Below are 19,481 nucleotides of genomic sequence, written 5' to 3' on the forward strand. Positions count from 1 at the left end.
AAATCCTTTAAAATATCAATAAATACATTAGAATCCCCACCACGAGCACATTTTGACATTTCCTCATAAACTTTCAAACCCCCAGCACCAAGGGAATGTAAAAATAACTTTTTCTTTCTTTCAGGTTTCATTTTTCCTTCCTCGTCGATAGTATCAATAAAGTTTAAAAAATAAGCCTTCCATTGAAGCCACTTCATACAAGGTTCTGTCCCAGAAGGCCAAAAGGCTTGTGGAGTTGAATGGTAAAGTTTTGTGTAGCCATGGTGAAATATGCAATCCAATAAGTCAGTAGCAGAATATAAAATGAAGATGTCTTCAAAATAGTCAAATCGTCAATAAGAATAAAATGAAAGTCTTACTTGATACAAAATGATGAGCAGCGAAAACTCTGTGAAATTCTTTAAAATGTGGAAAACAAAATAACACAGTAAATGGAAATATTGAAGTTTGAAAAATATTAAGAAGAAAAGCTCCAAAAACGCTGGTAAATGATGTTCTAGACTGAAACTACGATGAAAAAATAACAAGCGCTGAATTTGTTGATCGTGTTGTTATGGAAACGCAAAATGGCCTCCAACGTATTACGTCAAAGCGCAACGTGCGTATTGTGTCATGATCAGACGTGCATCAGATGAAGCGTAGAATGGGAGCAACACTCGGCGAGCGTGGAAAGAATGTAGAAGCTAGATCCGCGCTGCAGGTAACCCCTTCACTAAGACTTTTAAAAGATGCACAATTAATAACAACGCTGCATAAAGATCAATTAAATAACAGATCTGCGCAACAAAGTTGAAATTTGCCCAGATCATTAAATTCCAATGCGCTTGAAAACGGGAGTCCTCGAGTAAAAATAAATAATGAAAGTTCCTTTACTCACACGGACTTCACGAAGACATCGGAGAATCAAACTTGAATCAGGCTCCCATCAAGTATCAACCGAAAGTATTCTTCTCACATGAAATGAAGAAATCCTTTTTAAGTAACGATGGAAATAATGTAGAATAATTCCCTCTTCAACAGAACGCTTCTTCCTTGTAAATCAGGATAAATTGAAGAATCCTTCCAAAATTTTAAATAAGGGTTCGAGAGATTTCCTAGTGCTTCTTGGACCTCGTCACCAAAATTGTAGTATCAACTCCACACAGGAATAGTGGAATTCTAAGTTTATTAGGAGGAAAGCACAGGAGCAAGGTAGGACACAACCTAAGCAGGGCTTCTTCCCCAACAACTGTCTCCACAGAAGCTAGGAGAGAATCCTGCAACATCACAGAATGTTAAAGGAAAACAATTCTAAAGAATTACTTAAAGGCACAACATGACACCCTGCTCATGGCCTGAGGCTTGCGGTTATGCGCATGGGCCGCATCTGTTTCCAAATTGGAAACATATTGCCTGCTGCTCTCTCTCGTGCACACCACTCATGGGCTTGTTATTCTTTTAGTGGGAGACAAAAATGCATCTCCTCTCCTTTCCTCAGATGCCTGGCTGCTGCCCCTTAAGAGCTCACCCAGAGACCCTGCCGTTGTGCCACATACGGTGGCTCCCGGCAAATGACGAGCGCTGTCAAAGGCAGTAGGTCTTGCTTACTAATAACAGGGCCAGAAATAGTAGCTTTAATAGTACTTATTTATCATATACATTAATCCAACATTTACTTTTTTCCTACTCGCTAAAATGTTGCCACATTTAAGTGTGACATCAACAGCAGAGGCCTCCGTTTTAGCAGTATACGCTGGTTAAACTGGAGGTGAGTGGAGTTGGTACCATTGTGGGAGCATGAAGGCAATTGGGTAAAGGGGGGCGCATGTCCCACCTTTCCCAGCCAGTGTAACCGCCCATGGCCTGCGGCTTGCAGTTATGTGCACGGGCCGTATCTATTTCCAATTTGGAAACAGATTGCCTGCTGCTCGCTCTCGCGTGCACCACTTGCAGGCTTGTTATTCTTTTAGTGGGAGACAAAAATGCAGCTCCCCTCCTTTCCTCAGATGCCTGGCTGCTGCACCTTAAGAGCTCACCCAGAGACCCTGTCATTGTGCCACACCCGGCGGCTCTCAGCAAATGACGAGCGCTGTCAAAAGCAGTAGGTCTGGCTTACTAATAACAGTGCCAGAAATATTAGCTTTGATAGTACCTATTTATCATTCTCATTAATCCAACATTCACTTTTTTCCTACTCGCTAAAATGCTGCCACGTTTAGGTGTGACGTCAACAGCAGAGCCCTCCATTTTAGCAGGGTACGCTGGTTAAACTGGAGGCGAGTGGATTTGGTACCATTGTGAGAGAATGAAGGAAATTGGGTAAAGGTGGGCCCATGTCCCACCTTTCTACAGCCAATGCAACCGCCCATGGCATAAGGCTTGGGGTTATGCGCATGGGCCGCAACTGTTCCCAATTTGGAAACAGATGGCCTGCTGCTCGCTCTCACGTGCACCACTCGCAGGCTTCTAATTCCTTTAGTGGGAGACAAAAATGAAGCTTGTCCCCTTTCCTCGAATGCCTGGCTGTTGCACCTTAAGAGCTCATTCAGAGACCCTGCCATTGTGGCACACCCGGCATCTCTCGGCAAATGAAGAGCGCTGTCAAAGGCAGTAAGTCTTGCATACTAATAACAATGCCAGAAATATTAGCTTTGATAGTACTTATTTATGGGAAACATCCTTTACAACGCAACTTTTACCACGCAGTGCCTTTACGATGCAACTTTTACAACGCAAACCATTACAATGCATTGCGCTGGGGGGCACTCTAGGATAGGGAATACGTTTAATTTACTATCCAACACCTTCCCTAGTGTCCACGGGGACTGGAGTTTGAATAGTAAATTAAACTATTCACTATCCAGCACCCCAAAGCGCTATGCGTTGTAAAGGTTTTCATTGTAAAAACCGCGTTATAAAGGCATGCGATGTAAAAGTATGCGTTGTAATGTCATACATCCCTTATTTATCATTCACATTAATCCAACGTTCACTTTTCTCCTACTCGCTAAAATGTTGCCATATTTAAGTGACGTCAACAGCAGAACCCTCGGTTTTAACAGCATACGCTGGTTAAATTGGAGGTGAGTGGAGTTGGTACCATTGTGTGAGCATGAAGACATGCGCACACCTTTATGGAGCAGTGTATCTGCTTTAAATGAGGTTACTTCTTGAAAGCAGGACCAGCGTCTTGTGTAACGCCAGAGAGGCATCCGGCCAGACTCTCAGGAATGCAGGAATCTGGACAAACCTGAAATTCTGTTAAATAAATATAAGCAGTTTCTACAAAACTGATATAAAAAAAAATCAGTTGCTAAAAGTTTGTTGCTTTTTGATTACCTGGATTACCTCACTGGTGGTTTCATTTTACCTGTTCAATGCATCACTTAAAAGCATTTCCCTCCTTACAGTTTTCCATTCCCCAGCTTTCCATAGGAACAGCTGTTGCCAGTTGGATTGTGCTCTCTCAGAAATGTAGAACTACTTGACCTACATTTTGTTGTTTGACCCAGCAAAATAGATTAACAGGGATGTAGAATCGAGAGAAAGAGTATGTATATGCATGCTTCACCTCTGTGTGCACCCGCATATGGCTAAACATATTTTCTTAGCGATCACCTCAGCTGGTAACAACATTTTTCATGTTTAGCAGTTTGAAAATAAAATGCAGACACTGCTTAGTAATTTTATTTTCTTCAATGGGGTTCTTTGTCTGCAGCAGTTAGTATGTCTTCTTCGCCAGTGATATGTCTTGTTCACGTTTCTGACACATACTTCTAAAAATTAATTAATAAACCACTTTTATTCAAACTACACAGTGCCTTATAAGTGTTTAACCATGCAATAGTTCATGTTGTTGCACCAAGGATATTGTGCTGCATAACTAAATACTTATAAGGTCCCAAAAGTGAGGCCTCCTGGCTATGTCAATGCTTGTTTGAGTGTTGTATTAGTCAAACTAAGACACCATATTGGAATCTTAGGTATATTTTTGTTATATCAAGTTCGATAAGATAAACTGGATACATTAATAATTTCAGCACTAATAAAATTAGGGGAAACCAGGTGAATTTTCTGATATATATGGAACGTTTAACTGCAAAATTGCCTCCATCTAAGTATTTGGCTTTTTGAAATATATTTATACCATAGCATGTAAGTCCTTTTTTCTCCTCTCTGTGTCTTAGCAGAGTTATGGTGTCTATATACCCAAAGTGGTACCCTCAGGAGATATACCTTGCTGTGTCATGTCGGACAAGGATGACGGAAGGAAGGACCCTTATACATAGTTATTATGCAGGAGATGGTAGTCCTGCTGACATTCTAAGAATCCTCATGCCTAATGAAGGAGGCTAGTTTTTTGGAGAAAACCCCATTACCATAACTAGGTAAAAGGTCAGTACTAGTGTAGTGTAATGGCAGGGGAAATGTAGGTGAAAGGTGTATTCACTACTTGAGCCTATATCGGGGTACCTGTATGAAACATGACAAGGTTATACCAGCACATTCTAACTAGTCTAGTCTAGTCTGGATACTTGTATTGCGCAACATATCACGTCCCAAGGGAGTCTCATGGCGCTTGCGGACGATCCTGGGGTGGGAGGATGAGCCAGAGGATGGAACTAGCAGAAGAGCCATGTTTTCAATTTTTTGCGGAAGGTCGTATGTTCCGTTGTTGTGCGTAGGCTTAAGGGAAGTTCATTCCATAGGGATGGTACCATGAAAGAAAAGGCACAACCACCCTTTCTGGCCGTTTGAACTCTGAGTGGCGTGAGCTGTGATTTAGTACTTGATCTCAGCTGTCGACCAGGCATATACCATGTCAATTTCTGAGTCCAGTATTTTGGTCCTCGACCGTACATGTGTTTATGAACCAGACACATGGTCTTGAAGATAGTTCTTTTGTTTACAGGGAGCCAGTGTAGGAATCTCAGGTAGGCCTAGAATCAGACGGGCGGCCGTATTTTGTACTACCTGCAATTTCCTGGTATGGCACTCATTTATAGCGAGGAGGAGTGAATTGCCATAATCTAGCCTGTATACGATGAGGCCCTGGACCAGATTTCTGCGTGCTTCGGTTGGTATCCATTTAAAGACCTTGCGTAGACTCCACATAATTCCGAAACAGGTGCCCACCGTATGATTTACTTGGTCCCTCATGGACAACTGGTTGTCTATGCGGAATCCTAAATTGCGGACTGATTCCCTTGGGACGGGACACTCCCCTAATTCTGGAGGCCACCAATCTTGGGTCCAGTGTTCACTTGCTCGCCCAAATAGCATGACTTTGGATTTGGTGCCATTTAACTGGAGATGGTTATGGCCCATCCAGTTTTTTTCCTCTACCATACACATTTTAAAACGCCTTTTGGTATAGTTTACGTCAGGGCCAAATGTGACCAGTATTTGTGTGTCATACGCGTAGGATAACACATCAAACCCGTATGCCCTGATCACATTGGCCAGGGGGGCCATATAAACATTAAAAAGTGAGGGGCTCAAAATAGAGTCCTGAGGCACACCTCTTATGACAGGCAGAGTACTGGCCAGAGTATTCTCTACTTGTAATGTGGTTGTTCGGTTAGTCAAATAGCTGGCAAACCATTTTAAAACCTGCCCTCTGACACCACACTCCCACAGTCTTCTGATCAAGATCTGGTGGGAGATGGTGTAAAAGGCAGCCGACAAATCTAAGAGGACAAGAATAGAGGATTTAAGTTTATCCAGAGCAAGCCTAATGTTGTCGACAACTTCGATCAGTGCAGTTTCCGTGCTGTGGGCAGCACGGAAACCTGACTGTGAGGGATCAAGTAAGTTGTTCGTCTCCAAATAATTTACCAGTTGTTCATTTACAAATGCTTCCAACACTTTCCCTGAGTATGGCAGCAAGGAGATAGGGCGATAGTTTAGAAAAGCATTTGCATCGACGCAAAGTTTTTTTAATATGGGTTTAACTCTTGCTGCCTTCCAAATTTTTGGGAATTCTGCTTCTTTCAGGGATTTGTTTAAAAGGCTGGAAAGAGGGTCTACTAGCGTTGGGGCAAGGATGGCAAATAAGTTGGAGGTTAGTTGATCACTGGGGGAGTCTGATTTAATTTTCCGTCCCACTAGCATAGTTTTTTCATTGTCGAGCAGATCGAAGGTGGCCCATCTCGGGGAAGAATAATTTGTATGTACAGATTCTTCTGCGTATGGGTCCTGTTGTAAATGTGGGGGGGGGTGTTATCCAGTTCAAAAGATTTACATATGTTTGTAATTTTATCATCTAAGAATTTAGAAAGGTCTTCCGTCCATTCTTCAGTTTTTGGTGTTAATTGTGGACTTTTAAAGGAAGTGAATTCCTTTAAGATGTGGTAAAGCTCCTTAGACGAGTTCTCAGCTTTGGTTATCCGTTCAGCTAGGTGTATTCTTTTTGCTGTTTTTATTTCCCTCATATATTTAGTGTGCAGGGTTTGATAGGTTTTACGATCGTTTGGATTTTTACTTTTCCGCCAGATTTTCTCTGCATTTCTTGTTGAGGTTTTAAGGTTTTTTAGTTGGTCAGTAAACCAAGGTGCAATTTTTTCCCTGCATTGGACCATTCGCAGAGGGGCGATTTTGTCCAATACCTTACAGACGGTGGATTCCAGATGCATAGCTGCAAGATTAACATTTTCCTTCAGATCTATTTGATCTGCCACAAAGTTCTCAGAGAAGGCAGCTAAAGTAATCTTTTTCATATTTCTACAGAATTTTTTATTTTTATTTCTTGCCATTTCTGGTCTGTGGTTGTTTATGGCGAATTTCACCAGATAGTGGTCAGTCCACAATAGTGGAATAGGGTTGGCCGTCAAGACATTAGGAGAGTTGGTAAATAGAAGATCAAGCGTATGGCCGGCTTGATGAATGGGACCTGTGATCTTTTGAGTCAAATTGAGGGTGTTCATAGAAGAGATTAATTTTTCTGTGTCAATATTTGACGGGTCGTCGGCGTGATAATTAAAATCACCCAATAATAGGAAGTGGTCCGCTGTCAATACGTGAGGGGCTATAGTTTCCAGTAAGGTGTTGGCGAAGTCTCCTTTATTCCCTGGGGGTCGATATAGCAAGGCCCCTTTCCATGTTTTTTCTGTTCCCAGGTTATTCACTCTGAAACCTATAATTTCAGAATCATTTATTACGAGGCTTTCTATAATGTAAACATTCATACTCTCCTTGGCTGCTATCAGTACTCCTGCCCCCCTTCCTCCTATTCTGTCAGACCTGACTATAGAATATTGCTGGGGAAAGGCTATGTGGAGGTCGGGAATGGCATGCTCATGTAGCCATGTCTCGGATATAAAGCACAAATCTGGCTTCTCAAGGTCAAGAAGGCTCCATATCTCCAAACCATGTCTTGGGATGGATCTGGCGTTGAAGTAGATGGCCGTGTATTTTGCCTGCGTGGGGCTAGTGGAACTGTCTGAGCATCATCAGTCTTAGTGCAAGTCTGCACTGATGGAAGTAGTTTGACAGCACAAGGGGCCTTCCGAAGGTCAGTTAATAATGTTTCTGATGGCAGAAAGTGAGGCCAGTTTAATGCTAAAAGTTCATTTCGTGTATACCTGATATAAGGTGAGGTTGTAGTAGCCATTTTCAAAGGGTGAGGGTGACTAGATAGAATGAGAGGACCGACCAGAGCTGGCGATAATAGTGTAGCAGCTGGCAGCGTTCTGGCGCGGACGGGCACAGACGGGCTTGCCTTTGGTGCGCCTTTGGCGCGCCGCCGTCGCGCCGCTGTGCGCGTCCGCGCCTCCCTCGAGATTAAATAGGGAAGGGGGCCGGATACGCTAGAGCGCTAAACTGTCTCCTCCGTCTTAGAAAATGGAAGTGATTATGCTGCATGTATGACCCTCCGCAACAAACGGCATACGCCGCGGCGGACCGGGGTCTGGGCAGGTGAAAAGCACTAGTAATTCAGTGACATTTGAAACAGTTTTAAAAATGAATTTCCATCAATTGTTATGGCGCAAAAATCAATGACATGGGGAATTTTAAAATTAAGTGCAGAATCTAAAAATAGACATCCACGGTAGCATCTAACAGTTTTACCACTCGTATTAATTGTGTTTGTTCCAAGAGCGACTCACCCTCTTAGTCAGGGTGCCGCTGCGCGCGTCCGCGCCTCCCACGAGATTAAATAGGGAAAGGGGCCGGATACGCTAGAGCGCTAAACTGTCTCCTCCGTCTTAGAAAACGGAAGTGAGTATGCTGCCTGTATCACCCTCCGCAACAAACGGCATACGCCGCGGCGGACCGGGGTCTGGGCAGGTGAAGAGCACTAATAATTCAGTGACATTTGAAACAGTTTTAAGAATGGATTTCCATCAATTGTTACGGCGCAAAAATCAATGACATGGGGAATTTTAAGATTAAGTGCAGAATCTAAAAATAGACATCCACGGTAGCATCTAACAGTTTTACCACTCGTATTAATAGTGTTTGTTCCAAGAGCGACTCACCCTCTTAGTCAGGGTGCCGCTGCCTGCGAACTGCAACCTGATTCACCCAATGGAAAAGATACAGTTTCAAAAATAATGCAAACAAATACTTTATTGCAAATTAGGAGATCAAGTATTCCGGGGATAGTGGCTGCTACCACTCTGGATCCACATTTTCCACCCTGAATATTTTTCACATCCAAAAAGTAATGGGAAAAAAAGTTGATGGAGTGCCCCAAGTTGCAGCTTTACAAATGTTCAAAATTGAAGCACCACAAGCCTCTCCCCAGGAGGCAGCAATTCCTCCGGTAGATCTACCCTGCACTCAATCAGGTAGCACAGTATCCTGTGAATCGTAAGCAAAAGAAATCAGTGTCTTAATTAATTTACTTAAAGCCTGGGCCAAAGTCTTTTTATAATGACGAAAATCATCAAAATGTAAAAGCACTGTCTATAATTCTGTGATCTGGAGATATTCATCTTCACAGCTCTTAACAAATCCAGTTTATGTAAAGAAGGCTATATGTCTCTCTCTGCGGGTACCAAAAAGGTGGTTTCATGCTTATATGTGGCTCTTCGGGAGGATCTTGGGCACCCTCTTGAGCATTTATGACTGAGATGGGAAGAAGATCTGGGGACTCCTATAAAGGCTAAAAACTGGGCCACTATCCTAGAGAAAACCCTGAAAATATCTAGAAATACCTGCTTCAAGCTCATAAAATACTATGTCCTTCACAGATTATATCTAACCCCAGAGCGTATAATTAAGTGTTTCCATTGGTCTGCGGCAGCCTGCCCACACTGTGGGAACCTGGGGGCCCAATTTCTGAATTTGTTTTGATCCTGCCCCGTACTTGACCTGGGAGGAATTCACACATACTGTTGCGACTGCTATTGAGCGGGAGATCCCTATCTCCCCAGGACAATGCCTATTGGGATGGTTCCCTCACACTTCCAAGAATAGAGTTGTCAGTAAATTCCAGGACGTGGCATTCATACTGGCCAAGCGAGAAATTGCGAGAAATTGGACGGTGTCAGGAGGCATCCCAAATAGCTAGATGAAGACGGGAAATGGAGAAGTGGGCAAACTGCAAGGGAAGAGTGTTGCATTGAGAGGCCACACATGGGGTGGACAAACTGGATACAGCCTGGCCCTGGGCATGGAATACACTTGTAGACAGCTTTATATCCCCACAGTCGTATCCCTCCCGCTGCAGCTCACCTTGTGTCAACTTATATTTTATTAGAGTCCACAGAGGTTAGGGGAATCCTCTGGTGGCCAACTATGACCCCCCTTAATCACTAGCTGTGGTATTCGGACAACATGTCTTCTGGGAATATGTAGGTGCCTTTGTACTGACTCACAGCGAGGGTGGGGGGGAATTGTTCAATGTTGGACAAAGAGTTTAACATCATTGTTACATAACAATGTCCGACATGATTTATAAAACCTCAATAAAATCTGTTTTAGAAAAAATACTCTTCTTCACAAGTAGAATAAGCTGGAAAAAAGAGGACAACATGATTTCCTGATTCTGATGTAAGGAAATCATCAACTTTGTTCCCTGGAATGGCTCAAAGGGATGAGATTGCAAAGCCTTCAGTATTAAAGGAAGATAACAGAAGGGAGAGGCTGATCAAAATTGTGGCCTCATTAAAGAAAGACCCTTCAATAGTCTTGATCCTAATACTTCCATCTCTGGGACACCCCAAGGCACCCTGTCTGCTTTGATTGCTGGCCAATGGACTAGATACGGTTAGACCCTTATCAAAACCCTCCAATAGGAAATGACGGATCCACCTGGATTCGCAGAGAGTAGGTTCTAGAGAACTTCCAGAGCACCATTGAGAGAAAGTATCCAAATGATTATCATAAGCATTTCTCACAGACACCCTTCTTGACTGTTGAATGGAACAAACTACCTAAGAAGAAAGACCCAACTTACAAGAAGAACCATCCTTGGCCAAAATGGAGCTACCTAATGAGCTTCACTTTCTACATCCACAACCTCCTTCGAAACCTGGGGCTTTGAGGAAATGGAGGGAAAGCAAATAGCAGAACAGGAGATAAGGGGAAAGGTAGAGCATGTACACCTGAACAACCCGCTTCCTGAAACCTGGACAGAAATGCTGGAAGTAGAGAGTTTTACTGCTGTGGCGAACAGATCTAGTTGAGGAGAACCAAACCCTTGACATGTTTGATCAAAGATAGTCTGGAGAGACAGACAGAAAGTCATGGGATGCAAGGAAAGCCTGCTTAACCTGGCCACTACTTCATTGTACTTTCCTCCAATGTAAATTGCTGACAGAGCTATCAGGTGGGTTTTTTCCACCCAACTGATTATAAGGAGAGTGAACTCCTCAAAAGACCGGGAATCTGTCCCCGATTGTTTGTTTAAATTGGCCTGCATAACAGTGTTGTCTGTCACAACCTGATTTAACAGATGATCTGAGAAATTAAGAAGAGCACGGTAAACTGCCATCATTACTTTCCAATTGAAGGAGTGAGATTCCTCCCCCCGCAACCACCTCCAATGAACCAATAAGCTTCCTAAGGTGGCTCCACAACCTATCCCATTATTTCCATACTCAGAATATAGGGAGGAGGCATTAACAACAAGATCCCTTTTGAAAGATTTATAGGATACAACCATCACTGCATATTTCCCCAAATGTCCATTTTCACTAGAAGCATTTGATCCAGACTGATGAGCCGGATTCCAGAAGTGCTAGATATGACAAACTAATAGACACAAATGATGGCAGCCCACACCATCACAGACACACAAGATGCCTGTACTAAAAAACACACATAAGGAGTTATAAATAAACATCAGCATGCAAGAGGATAAAATGATCCCTAATAAAAAATACCTCACCATATGCACCTAAAACCGTAACCATTCTTTGGCTGAGACGTCGGAATGGTGTCCCAGAAACAGAAGCTGATTCCTAATAGACAGGGCTCTTGGTAGAGGAAGGCTCACAACTCCCAGCCGAGTCTGAAACCGTAACTTGATGAACTCCAGATCCTGAGAAGGGGTGAGATGAGATTATAACAATTGATCAAGAGACAAAACTCCTGTAGAGTCTGGCAAACCAAATTGGTGTGGTCCAGCAGCTTTGTCTTGAAGGGAGAAGGAATGAACCAATCATTCAAATAAATAAGGATTAGGATCTCTGTCATGTGAAGATCATTTTTAATTGGGGCAAGAACGTTTATAATTATCCTTGGGATGATTAAGTCTAAAGGAGAGTACTCAAAACTGCTAATGGCGACCCTCCACACAAACTTGAGGAACATCTGGTGAGGGCAATGAATTGGAATGTGGAAGTATGCATCTGTCAAGTCCAATGACGTCATCCATTTTCCTGAAGTCACCAGAGGGATGGCTTTCTGAAAGGTTTCCATCTTGGCATGAGGCTTTCTGAGAAAGATGTTTAACTTCTTTAGGTCGATTATTAACCTGTATTTTGCTGAAGGTTTTCTGACCAGAAAGACTGTGAAATAAAATCCTCTGCCTTTCTGATCTCTCAACACTGGACAAAGGCATTCTTTTGTAAGAGTTCGGAAATGTTTTGAGATAATGCTAGAGTCTTCTCCAGATCCCCTGGACAGAGGAGATGCACTGGTCACTGAGTGGGGAGGGATGTGCCTGAATTTTAAGGCATACTCTTTGTCTACAATTTGAAGAATCAAGGCATCTGAAACATTTCCTTTCCAACTTTGCAGTAAATAGAAGAGGTGGCCTTTGGTGTCTGCATAGTCAGGAGCACTTCTTTTATTCATTTGTGAAGGAAGGAGCCTAGTCCACTGACTTCTAGCCAAGTAGGGCTGATGCAGCTTGGTCTTTTCAGATTGGAAATTACATCAAAACCTTCACTGGCACTTTCTGATGGCGAACCTTCTGGGAGGATATATTTTGATTAAAAGGTCTATGAACTATATGTTTGAACTGATCTCCAAATAATGCGCTTCCAGTAAAGGACATATTGAGCACACCTGCTTTATCAGGCCCGGACTGGTGAGTCCGGGCACCGGGCAATCCCCCGGTCGGCTGGAGGGTGTTGGGGGCCGGTTTCAGAAAAGGGGGTCGGTTTTGTGTCCGGGGGCCGATTTTGCCCCGGGCCCCGGCAGCGACAGCGTGCGTCACTCACTGTCAGCCTGCCCTGCTCGCACAACTGATTCTGTATAATGCAGGCCTGCCTGCACGAACACTGCCCCCAACGCCGCCACAAGCAAGCACTGCAATCTGCAAGCAAGCAAACCACCGCCGGGTGAGGGTCCGAGTCCGACCGTAACCGGAAGTAAACACATGAGTCAGTCAGTCAGACAATAAACAAATGGATTATGGTTATGGAGGAGGAGGGGGGAGGTGCCTGTGCGCAGCGCGCAGAATTATGCCTGCCCCCTCCTCTGCCGCGTCTGCGCGCGGCGCGCCTCTCTAGGGTGCGGCACTAATTCTCCTCCTTCCGCATGCGCATTGGTAATTTACTGCGCGCGTGACGACGAGTCACGAGAGAGGAGAGCAGTCCCTGTCCAGTCGGTACGCACGGAGTCGGAGTCCCGCCAGGCCCATAAATAAATTTTATTCTAGTGGGTGGCTGGCTACTGGCAGTGGACTCACTGGCTACTAGCGCCGGCGCCGCCTAGCCTGACCCCCCTGTGTCTCTGCCACAGACAGTGCCTGCCTGTGCCACCGTCCGGGACCGTGCCTGACTGACACTGACCAACAGTTACAGCAGTCAGCAGACACTGGACGGCAGCCAGGCCTGAGTGAGGAGAGTGACTCTGTGACTGAGTCAGTTTAATTTCATTTTCTGCCCGGCCCCCGAGAAAGTAAAGAAGCAAGCAAGCAGCGCTCCTGGAGCTGCGCTGCTTGCAGTCACGTCCACTGCTGCCACCAGGGCCTGGTCACGTAGCGCTGGCTGCGCTGGAGAAGCAACTTGCTTCTCCAGCGCAGCCAGCGCTATGTGACCAGGCCCTGGTGGCAGCAGTGGACGTGACTGACACTGACTGTGTTGTACCTGCGCTGCCAAGGTTTCAGATTGCTTATGTGTGACAGCCAGCGCTACGTGACCAGGCCCTGGTGGCAGCAGTGGACGTGACTGACACTGACTGCGTTGTACCTGCGCTGCCAAGGTTTCAGATTGCTTATGTGTGACAGCCAGCGCTACGTGACCAGGCCCTGGTGGCAGCAGTGGACGTGACTGACACTGACTGTGTTGTACCTGCGCTGCCAAGGTTTCAGATTGCTTATGTGTGACAGCCAGCGCTACGTGACCAGGCCCTGGTGGCAGCAGTGGACGTGACTGACACTGACTGTTGTACCTTCGCTGCCAAGGTTTCAGATTGCTTATGTGTGACAGCCAGCCCAGCGCTACGTGACCAGGCCCTGGTGGCAGCAGTGGACGTGACTGACACTGACTGTGTTGTACCTGCGCTGCCAAGGTTTCAGATTGCTTATGTGTGACAGCCAGCCCAGCGCTACGTGACCAGGCCCTGGTGGCAGCAGTGGATGTGACTGACACTGACTGTTGTACCTGCGCTGCCAAGGTTTCAGATTGCTTATGTGTGACATTTTCATAATTTTGGTGTAATTATGAGTGACATTAATTCAACATCTATGAGTGACACTTTCTCGCGAGCAAAAATAAAGCAATGAAGGCAAAGGAAACATATAAATATCAGAAATCACACCCATTTGAGCAATGAGAAACTCTAGGAGATTTTAAAACATGCTGCAAAACACCAGAAACATAGCTGCCAGAAACATAGCTGCCAGGTTTGCAGACTACTTAAGTGTGACATTTTGGTGGCTGTCTAATCTTAACATAACGAGTGCCTGGCAGGCTGGCCTTAGCACAGTGACAGACACTCATCCCGTGTTAGAAAAGGGAGGGGGGGTGCCACTCTACACATTTTTATATAAACTAGAAATCACAAATGGCCTACATGTGAACATCTCTCTACAGACAGGCCAAAGCTTGGATAGCGTAAACACCTTAATTTGACCAATTGTGGGAAGCTCTCTGTGCCTTCAGCCTCCCAGCTCTCTATCATGTCCCATAATAGTCACTCACAAGCTTTAACTAGCTCAGACACCTATAACCAACCGAGTGCACTGTAGTAGATTCATGTCGGTTTCATGAAAACACTGCAGAAACAACATCGTATGGAAAATGCAAATACTTTTAGGGAAAGTAAAATAAAGTCGAAATTGTTTTAACGGTTTGGATTTTCTTATAATGTGTCACCCTGGGTCACGGTACCCAGGTGAAACATAGGTAAAAAAATTACCAAGCCCAAATCTATGTATCTTTCCTTCTGTCACACCAACCCCAATGCCGGGGCTGTCTCAAACGTCATGTGGGAGTCTTGTTTTTGCCAATGATAGCAGGTGTGCACAGCAGCTTCGGGATAGCCGGTTCCGGCATAGGTGATCTGTCTGAGAATCTGTCATGGACGAGATAGCTCTGCCATACACATACACAAAGGCCTAGCCCTACAGGGTGCGTAGGTAATGTGAGCACGAGCAGGATAAACAAATATCACATAATTTAAACAATAATCTAACAAATCTTACATGTTGGAGTGAAACAACATTCAGTAAAATGTGTCGTTATTATTAAATCAGGTTACCTAGGGGCCGATTGCTGCTGGTGGAGTTTCGTTCGGGAGCTGAGCAGCTGGTTGCAAACATGACGGTCACAGCGTTTGACCAGCTCTCCAGAATCTAGAGGGCGGAGAACACCCATGACCCTCATTACTTTTCTAAATACGTGCCTCAAGTATGAAACAAGCTAAGCGTGAAAGAAGTGGGGCTGTGGATTATCGAGTCTCTGGATGCTTTCCTTCCTCATATGCCGGTTGTACCCCCGGGGCACGATGCATAATACTGCCCCCGGGGCCCTATGCATAATACTGCCCCTGGTGTAAAGTACAACCAGTACTTGGGTTAGTGCTATTTAAAGTGTGGTCTGAAGTGACTCCAACATCGACGTATAAGCCACAGAACCAGCTGTCCCCAGATCTTTGTAACGACCCACAGGCGTTACTCTTCTGGACAAACTATTGGCTTTGCAGGGATTAAAACTCATGGCCTTTCAGAGGAGGTCCCGCAATAATATATAAGTAAATAGACAACCTACATAAGTTCAAGTTAAAATATGTTTGTATAAGGTTGAGACAATTGTGGATTTCAACGTTTTTCACGCAACTTTGAGCAAATGTTCAGGTCTTTTGTGGTATTTCATATGACTAAAAATTCAGTTGTGGTGGTAATCGTGTGATCACGCATTTGTTTGTACTTTGAGGAGCAAAGGAAAGTGAGGCTGACAAACGTAATGTCAAAAAAGCTGTCTCTTCCTTTGGATCTGCTGCAGCTTATAACAAGTTTTGAAATGCTGACTCAGAGGTGTCCAAGTTTGGTTCAGGAAGGCTGGATCCTTGGCTGGTGTTGCAATGAGCACAGACTGTGTAATGTGTTCCATTTCACTTTCAGACTCTGTGGATGTGCATTTATCTCATGTCCATAACCTTAAAACGTCTGTATGACTATGTACCTTTTGGTTTAAGTGCTGCCTGCTGTCAATATTGAGACGGACAGGTAGCCCAGTCGTGCTCTGTCTGGAATGCATGTTGCCCCATAGGTGGCTGAAGCGTAGCCAGTCAGGGGTGTAGAGATGAAAGGTAGAAGAAAAGACAAATGCGGACAGAAAAGGGAACCGCGTGATCTCTCTCTCTCTCGCTCTCTCTCGCTCTTTCCATCCCTCTCCCCATCTTTCTCATTCCCCGCCGTCCTCTCTCTCACTCTCTTCCTCTTTTTCTCCCTCTACTTCTCCCTTTCTCTTCTTCTGTCTCCCTCTCTCCCCCTAACTTTTCCCCTCTCTCTCCTCCCCACATAAAAACATAGCCAGACCTATTCCTGCAGTTAGTGCTTGTTCGTGCTCCCAGCGTTTCTATACAATATATTTTGTCAATAAATGTATTATGCAGATGTCTTCATTTGTTTTTCATGAGTGTTCAGACCTCTTGGCGGATCCGCCTGGGGGTTGGGGTAGAGGGGGCCCGGACTGGAGCCTCATCACTTTTCTGAAAATGTGTACCCTGAACAACTGATCTTGCACAAACTGCTTAAATTCAGAGGAATAATTGTAATCATTATTAAGAGTTACACTGCATGGGTGTGATGTTTCAATAGTTTCTAACCTTTGTGTGTACCCTAGGTGCTACTGCTAGTTATCAGATGCTTATGTGTGACATTTCCAGAGTCTCTACCCTCAGTGCCTAGGTGTTTATGAGTGACATTTCCCCAGTTTCTGACCTCGGTGGCCTGTGTGACATGACATCTCAGTGCTTAATGTGTGACAATGTGAGTGGCAATTAATTGAAAGTACAATAAAGATTATCAGAATGTAGTTTTTATGCTGTAAATTTATGACGTTGAAACAGTGTTAAAAAAATGCTTAAAACGCATAGCACTTTGTTGAAAAGACAAGAGTGGCCCGATTCGCCCGAAGGGTGTTGTGATCATCACTGTAGTGCCTCTTAAAGAGTCCTGGGCAGCATTGTATGCAATGTCACTCTCTTTTACACCTACCTAGGGAGTCTGTTGGTTTCACACCATGCCTCAGTCTGACTCTGTTCAATTACGCAGATTCTCCTTCTGTTGCGACTTTAGCTTCTATAGAGTTTCTCGGAGTATGTCCTGGGAAACACTCTCTTCAAGAGATATGTTCACTCAACATTGTGCAGTCTACTCTTGAAACATGCTCCCGCAATATAGTATGCTATCTTTTAAAGTGCACTGGAGAGAAGCCTCTTACTCTGTCTTGGACACCACCACTCCCATCCTTTACTACATTATGGCTGCCTGAATCTGTAGGATTCCCTGTTAGGAAATGAAATTGTGCAAAGCAAGCTCTACGCACACGATGTGACACAATACTTTCTGTGTACATATAACCAAGCCCCATGCATTAGGTGTGGGATGTCTTGTTTCAAATGTATCAGTTTGCATCCACCTTGAAACCCCTCTTGAAACCCCTCTTGTCTATCATTTTTAGATTTTCAATATGGATATGAAAGGTGCTGGGAAGAGAAAATCACACAAGAAAGGAGGAGCTGAGAAAGAACGCGAAAAGAAGAAAAGAATGCAAGAGAAAGAAGCAAGCCAATACCAAAAAGTGACTGATATGTTTACTCCCAAAAAAGATATCATTTCTTTCGAAGGCGGCAGTACGTCTACCAGCCTCAGGATTGAAGGTGCTGAACAAACTGCTGAAGACCAAAGAATTGAAATAAGCAGTGAAGGCACTGTAACTCAGGCCACTTCCACGCATATAGAAGGTTACATTGAAGTGGAAAGTGATGTAGATTCCGAAGAGAAGTGTGAAGAGGACCCTGTAGTTGAGAAATCAGCATGTGCTGATGTGATTTTATCTCATGCAGCTCTCGGAAAGAGGAAAGTGTACCAGAAAGGAGGAGCTGAGAAAGAACGTGAAAAGAAGAAAAAAATGCAAGAGGAAGAAGCAAGCCGCTACAAAAAAATGACTGATATTTTTACTACCAAAAAAGATTTGATTTCTTTAGAAGGTGACAGCACGTCTACCAGCTTCAGAAGTGAAGCTGTTGAACAAACTGCTGAAGGCCAAAGGACTGAAATAAGCAGTGAAGGCACTGTAACTCAAGCCACTTCCACGCATATAGAAGGTTACATTGAAGTGGAAAGTGATGTAGATTCCGAAGAGAAGTATGAAGAGGACCCTGTAGTTGAGAAATCAGTATGTGCTGATGTGACTTTAACTCATGCAGCTCTTGGAAAGAGGAAAGTGCACCAGAAAGGAGGAGCTGAGAAAGAACGTGAAAAGAAGAAATAAATGCAAGAGGAAGAAGCAAGCCGCTACAAAAAAATGACTGATATTTTTACTACCAAAAAAGATTTGATTTCTTTAGAAGGTGACAGCACGTCTACCAGCTTCAGAAGTGAAGCTGTTGAACAAACTGCTGAAGGCCAAAGGACTGAAATTAGTAGTGATTCCACAGTAAAGGAGGCAGCTCCCAAGTGTTTAGAAGGTGACATTGGAATAGAAAGTGGGGAAGATTCCAAAGAAAAGTGTCAAGAAGACGCCATCGTTGAGAAATCAGCATATGCTGATGTGACTTTGATTGATCCAGCGGAGGACCAATGGTTTTTGAGACCAACATCTGAAAATTTGAATGCGTTTTTTAAGTTTCATCCCTGTCAACCTGATGGTCTATGTTGGAATGCTAAAAGATTATATCAGCAAAAAAATGGGAAACCAAGGCAGTGGTTGACTTATTCACGCAAAGCCAAAACCTTTTTCTGTGTGGTATGTCTAGCTTTTAGCAAAAAGACAGATAGAAGTGCTTTCATTGATGGCTGTTCTGATGAAAGGCATATGTATCAAAGAATCGATGAGCACGAAGACAGCATCCTTCATCACAGTACTTCGGAATCCTTCATGATGCGAACCAAAAACATAGATATATGTAGTCATCTTTTTAAAAAACACACAACTGCAAAACAAGAGGAAGTCAAGCGAAAACGTGCCATTTTGGAAAGAGTAGTGGAAACAATAAAACTGATTGGCAAAAGAGGCCTGAGCTATCGAGCAACTACAGAAGCTAGCTACACCTTAGAAGATGAAACATTGGATCATGGGAATTTTTTGGAACTTCTTCAGTATCTCAAAAAATTTGATCCATTATTGAAAAGCCATCTTGAGGATGTCATTAAAAAGAGTAAAAAACATCATGAGGTTGCAAAGAGTGGTAAAGGACGTGGCAGTTTGGTTACCCTAATTTCAAAAACAACTGTAAACTCTCTGATAGATATTATTTCCTCATTAATAAAAGAGGGTATTGCTGAAGAAATAAGGGAAGCAGAAATGTTCTCAATACAGCTGGATACAACACAGGACATACATGTTGTAGACCAGTGCTCTATTATAGTCAGATATGTCACCGATGTTGTCCACGAACGTCTTGTGGCTGTTGTTAATTGCACAACGACAACT

At 43.9% G+C, this 19,481-nt stretch overlaps 1 protein-coding gene across 1 annotated transcript; it reads left to right on the forward strand.

Annotated features, from left to right (window-relative positions):
• Positions 1-635: 635 nt before the first annotated feature.
• LOC144752750 (uncharacterized) lies at positions 636-18,320 on the forward strand. The gene is made up of 2 exons (XM_078640607.1): positions 636-700; positions 17,508-18,320. The coding sequence occupies exons 1-2, from the start codon at positions 644-646 to the stop codon at positions 18,318-18,320; spliced, it is 870 nt and encodes a 289-aa protein (XP_078496733.1). The 5' UTR covers positions 636-643.
• The last annotated feature ends 1,161 nt before the right edge of the window (positions 18,321-19,481 follow it).

This window comes from Lissotriton helveticus, chromosome 5_1, assembly GCF_964261635.1.
Source record: "Lissotriton helveticus chromosome 5_1, aLisHel1.1, whole genome shotgun sequence".
Lineage (NCBI taxonomy): Eukaryota > Metazoa > Chordata > Amphibia > Caudata > Salamandridae > Lissotriton > Lissotriton helveticus.

Coding starts and splice junctions, on each gene's coding strand:
- LOC144752750 (XM_078640607.1), top strand. CDS start 644: ATGGGAGCAACACTCGGCGAGCGTGGAAAGAATGTAGAAGCTAGATCC. Junction 701..17,507: donor AAGCTAGATCCGCGCTGCAG/GTAACCCCTTCA, acceptor TATCATTTTTAG/ATTTTCAATATGGATATGAA.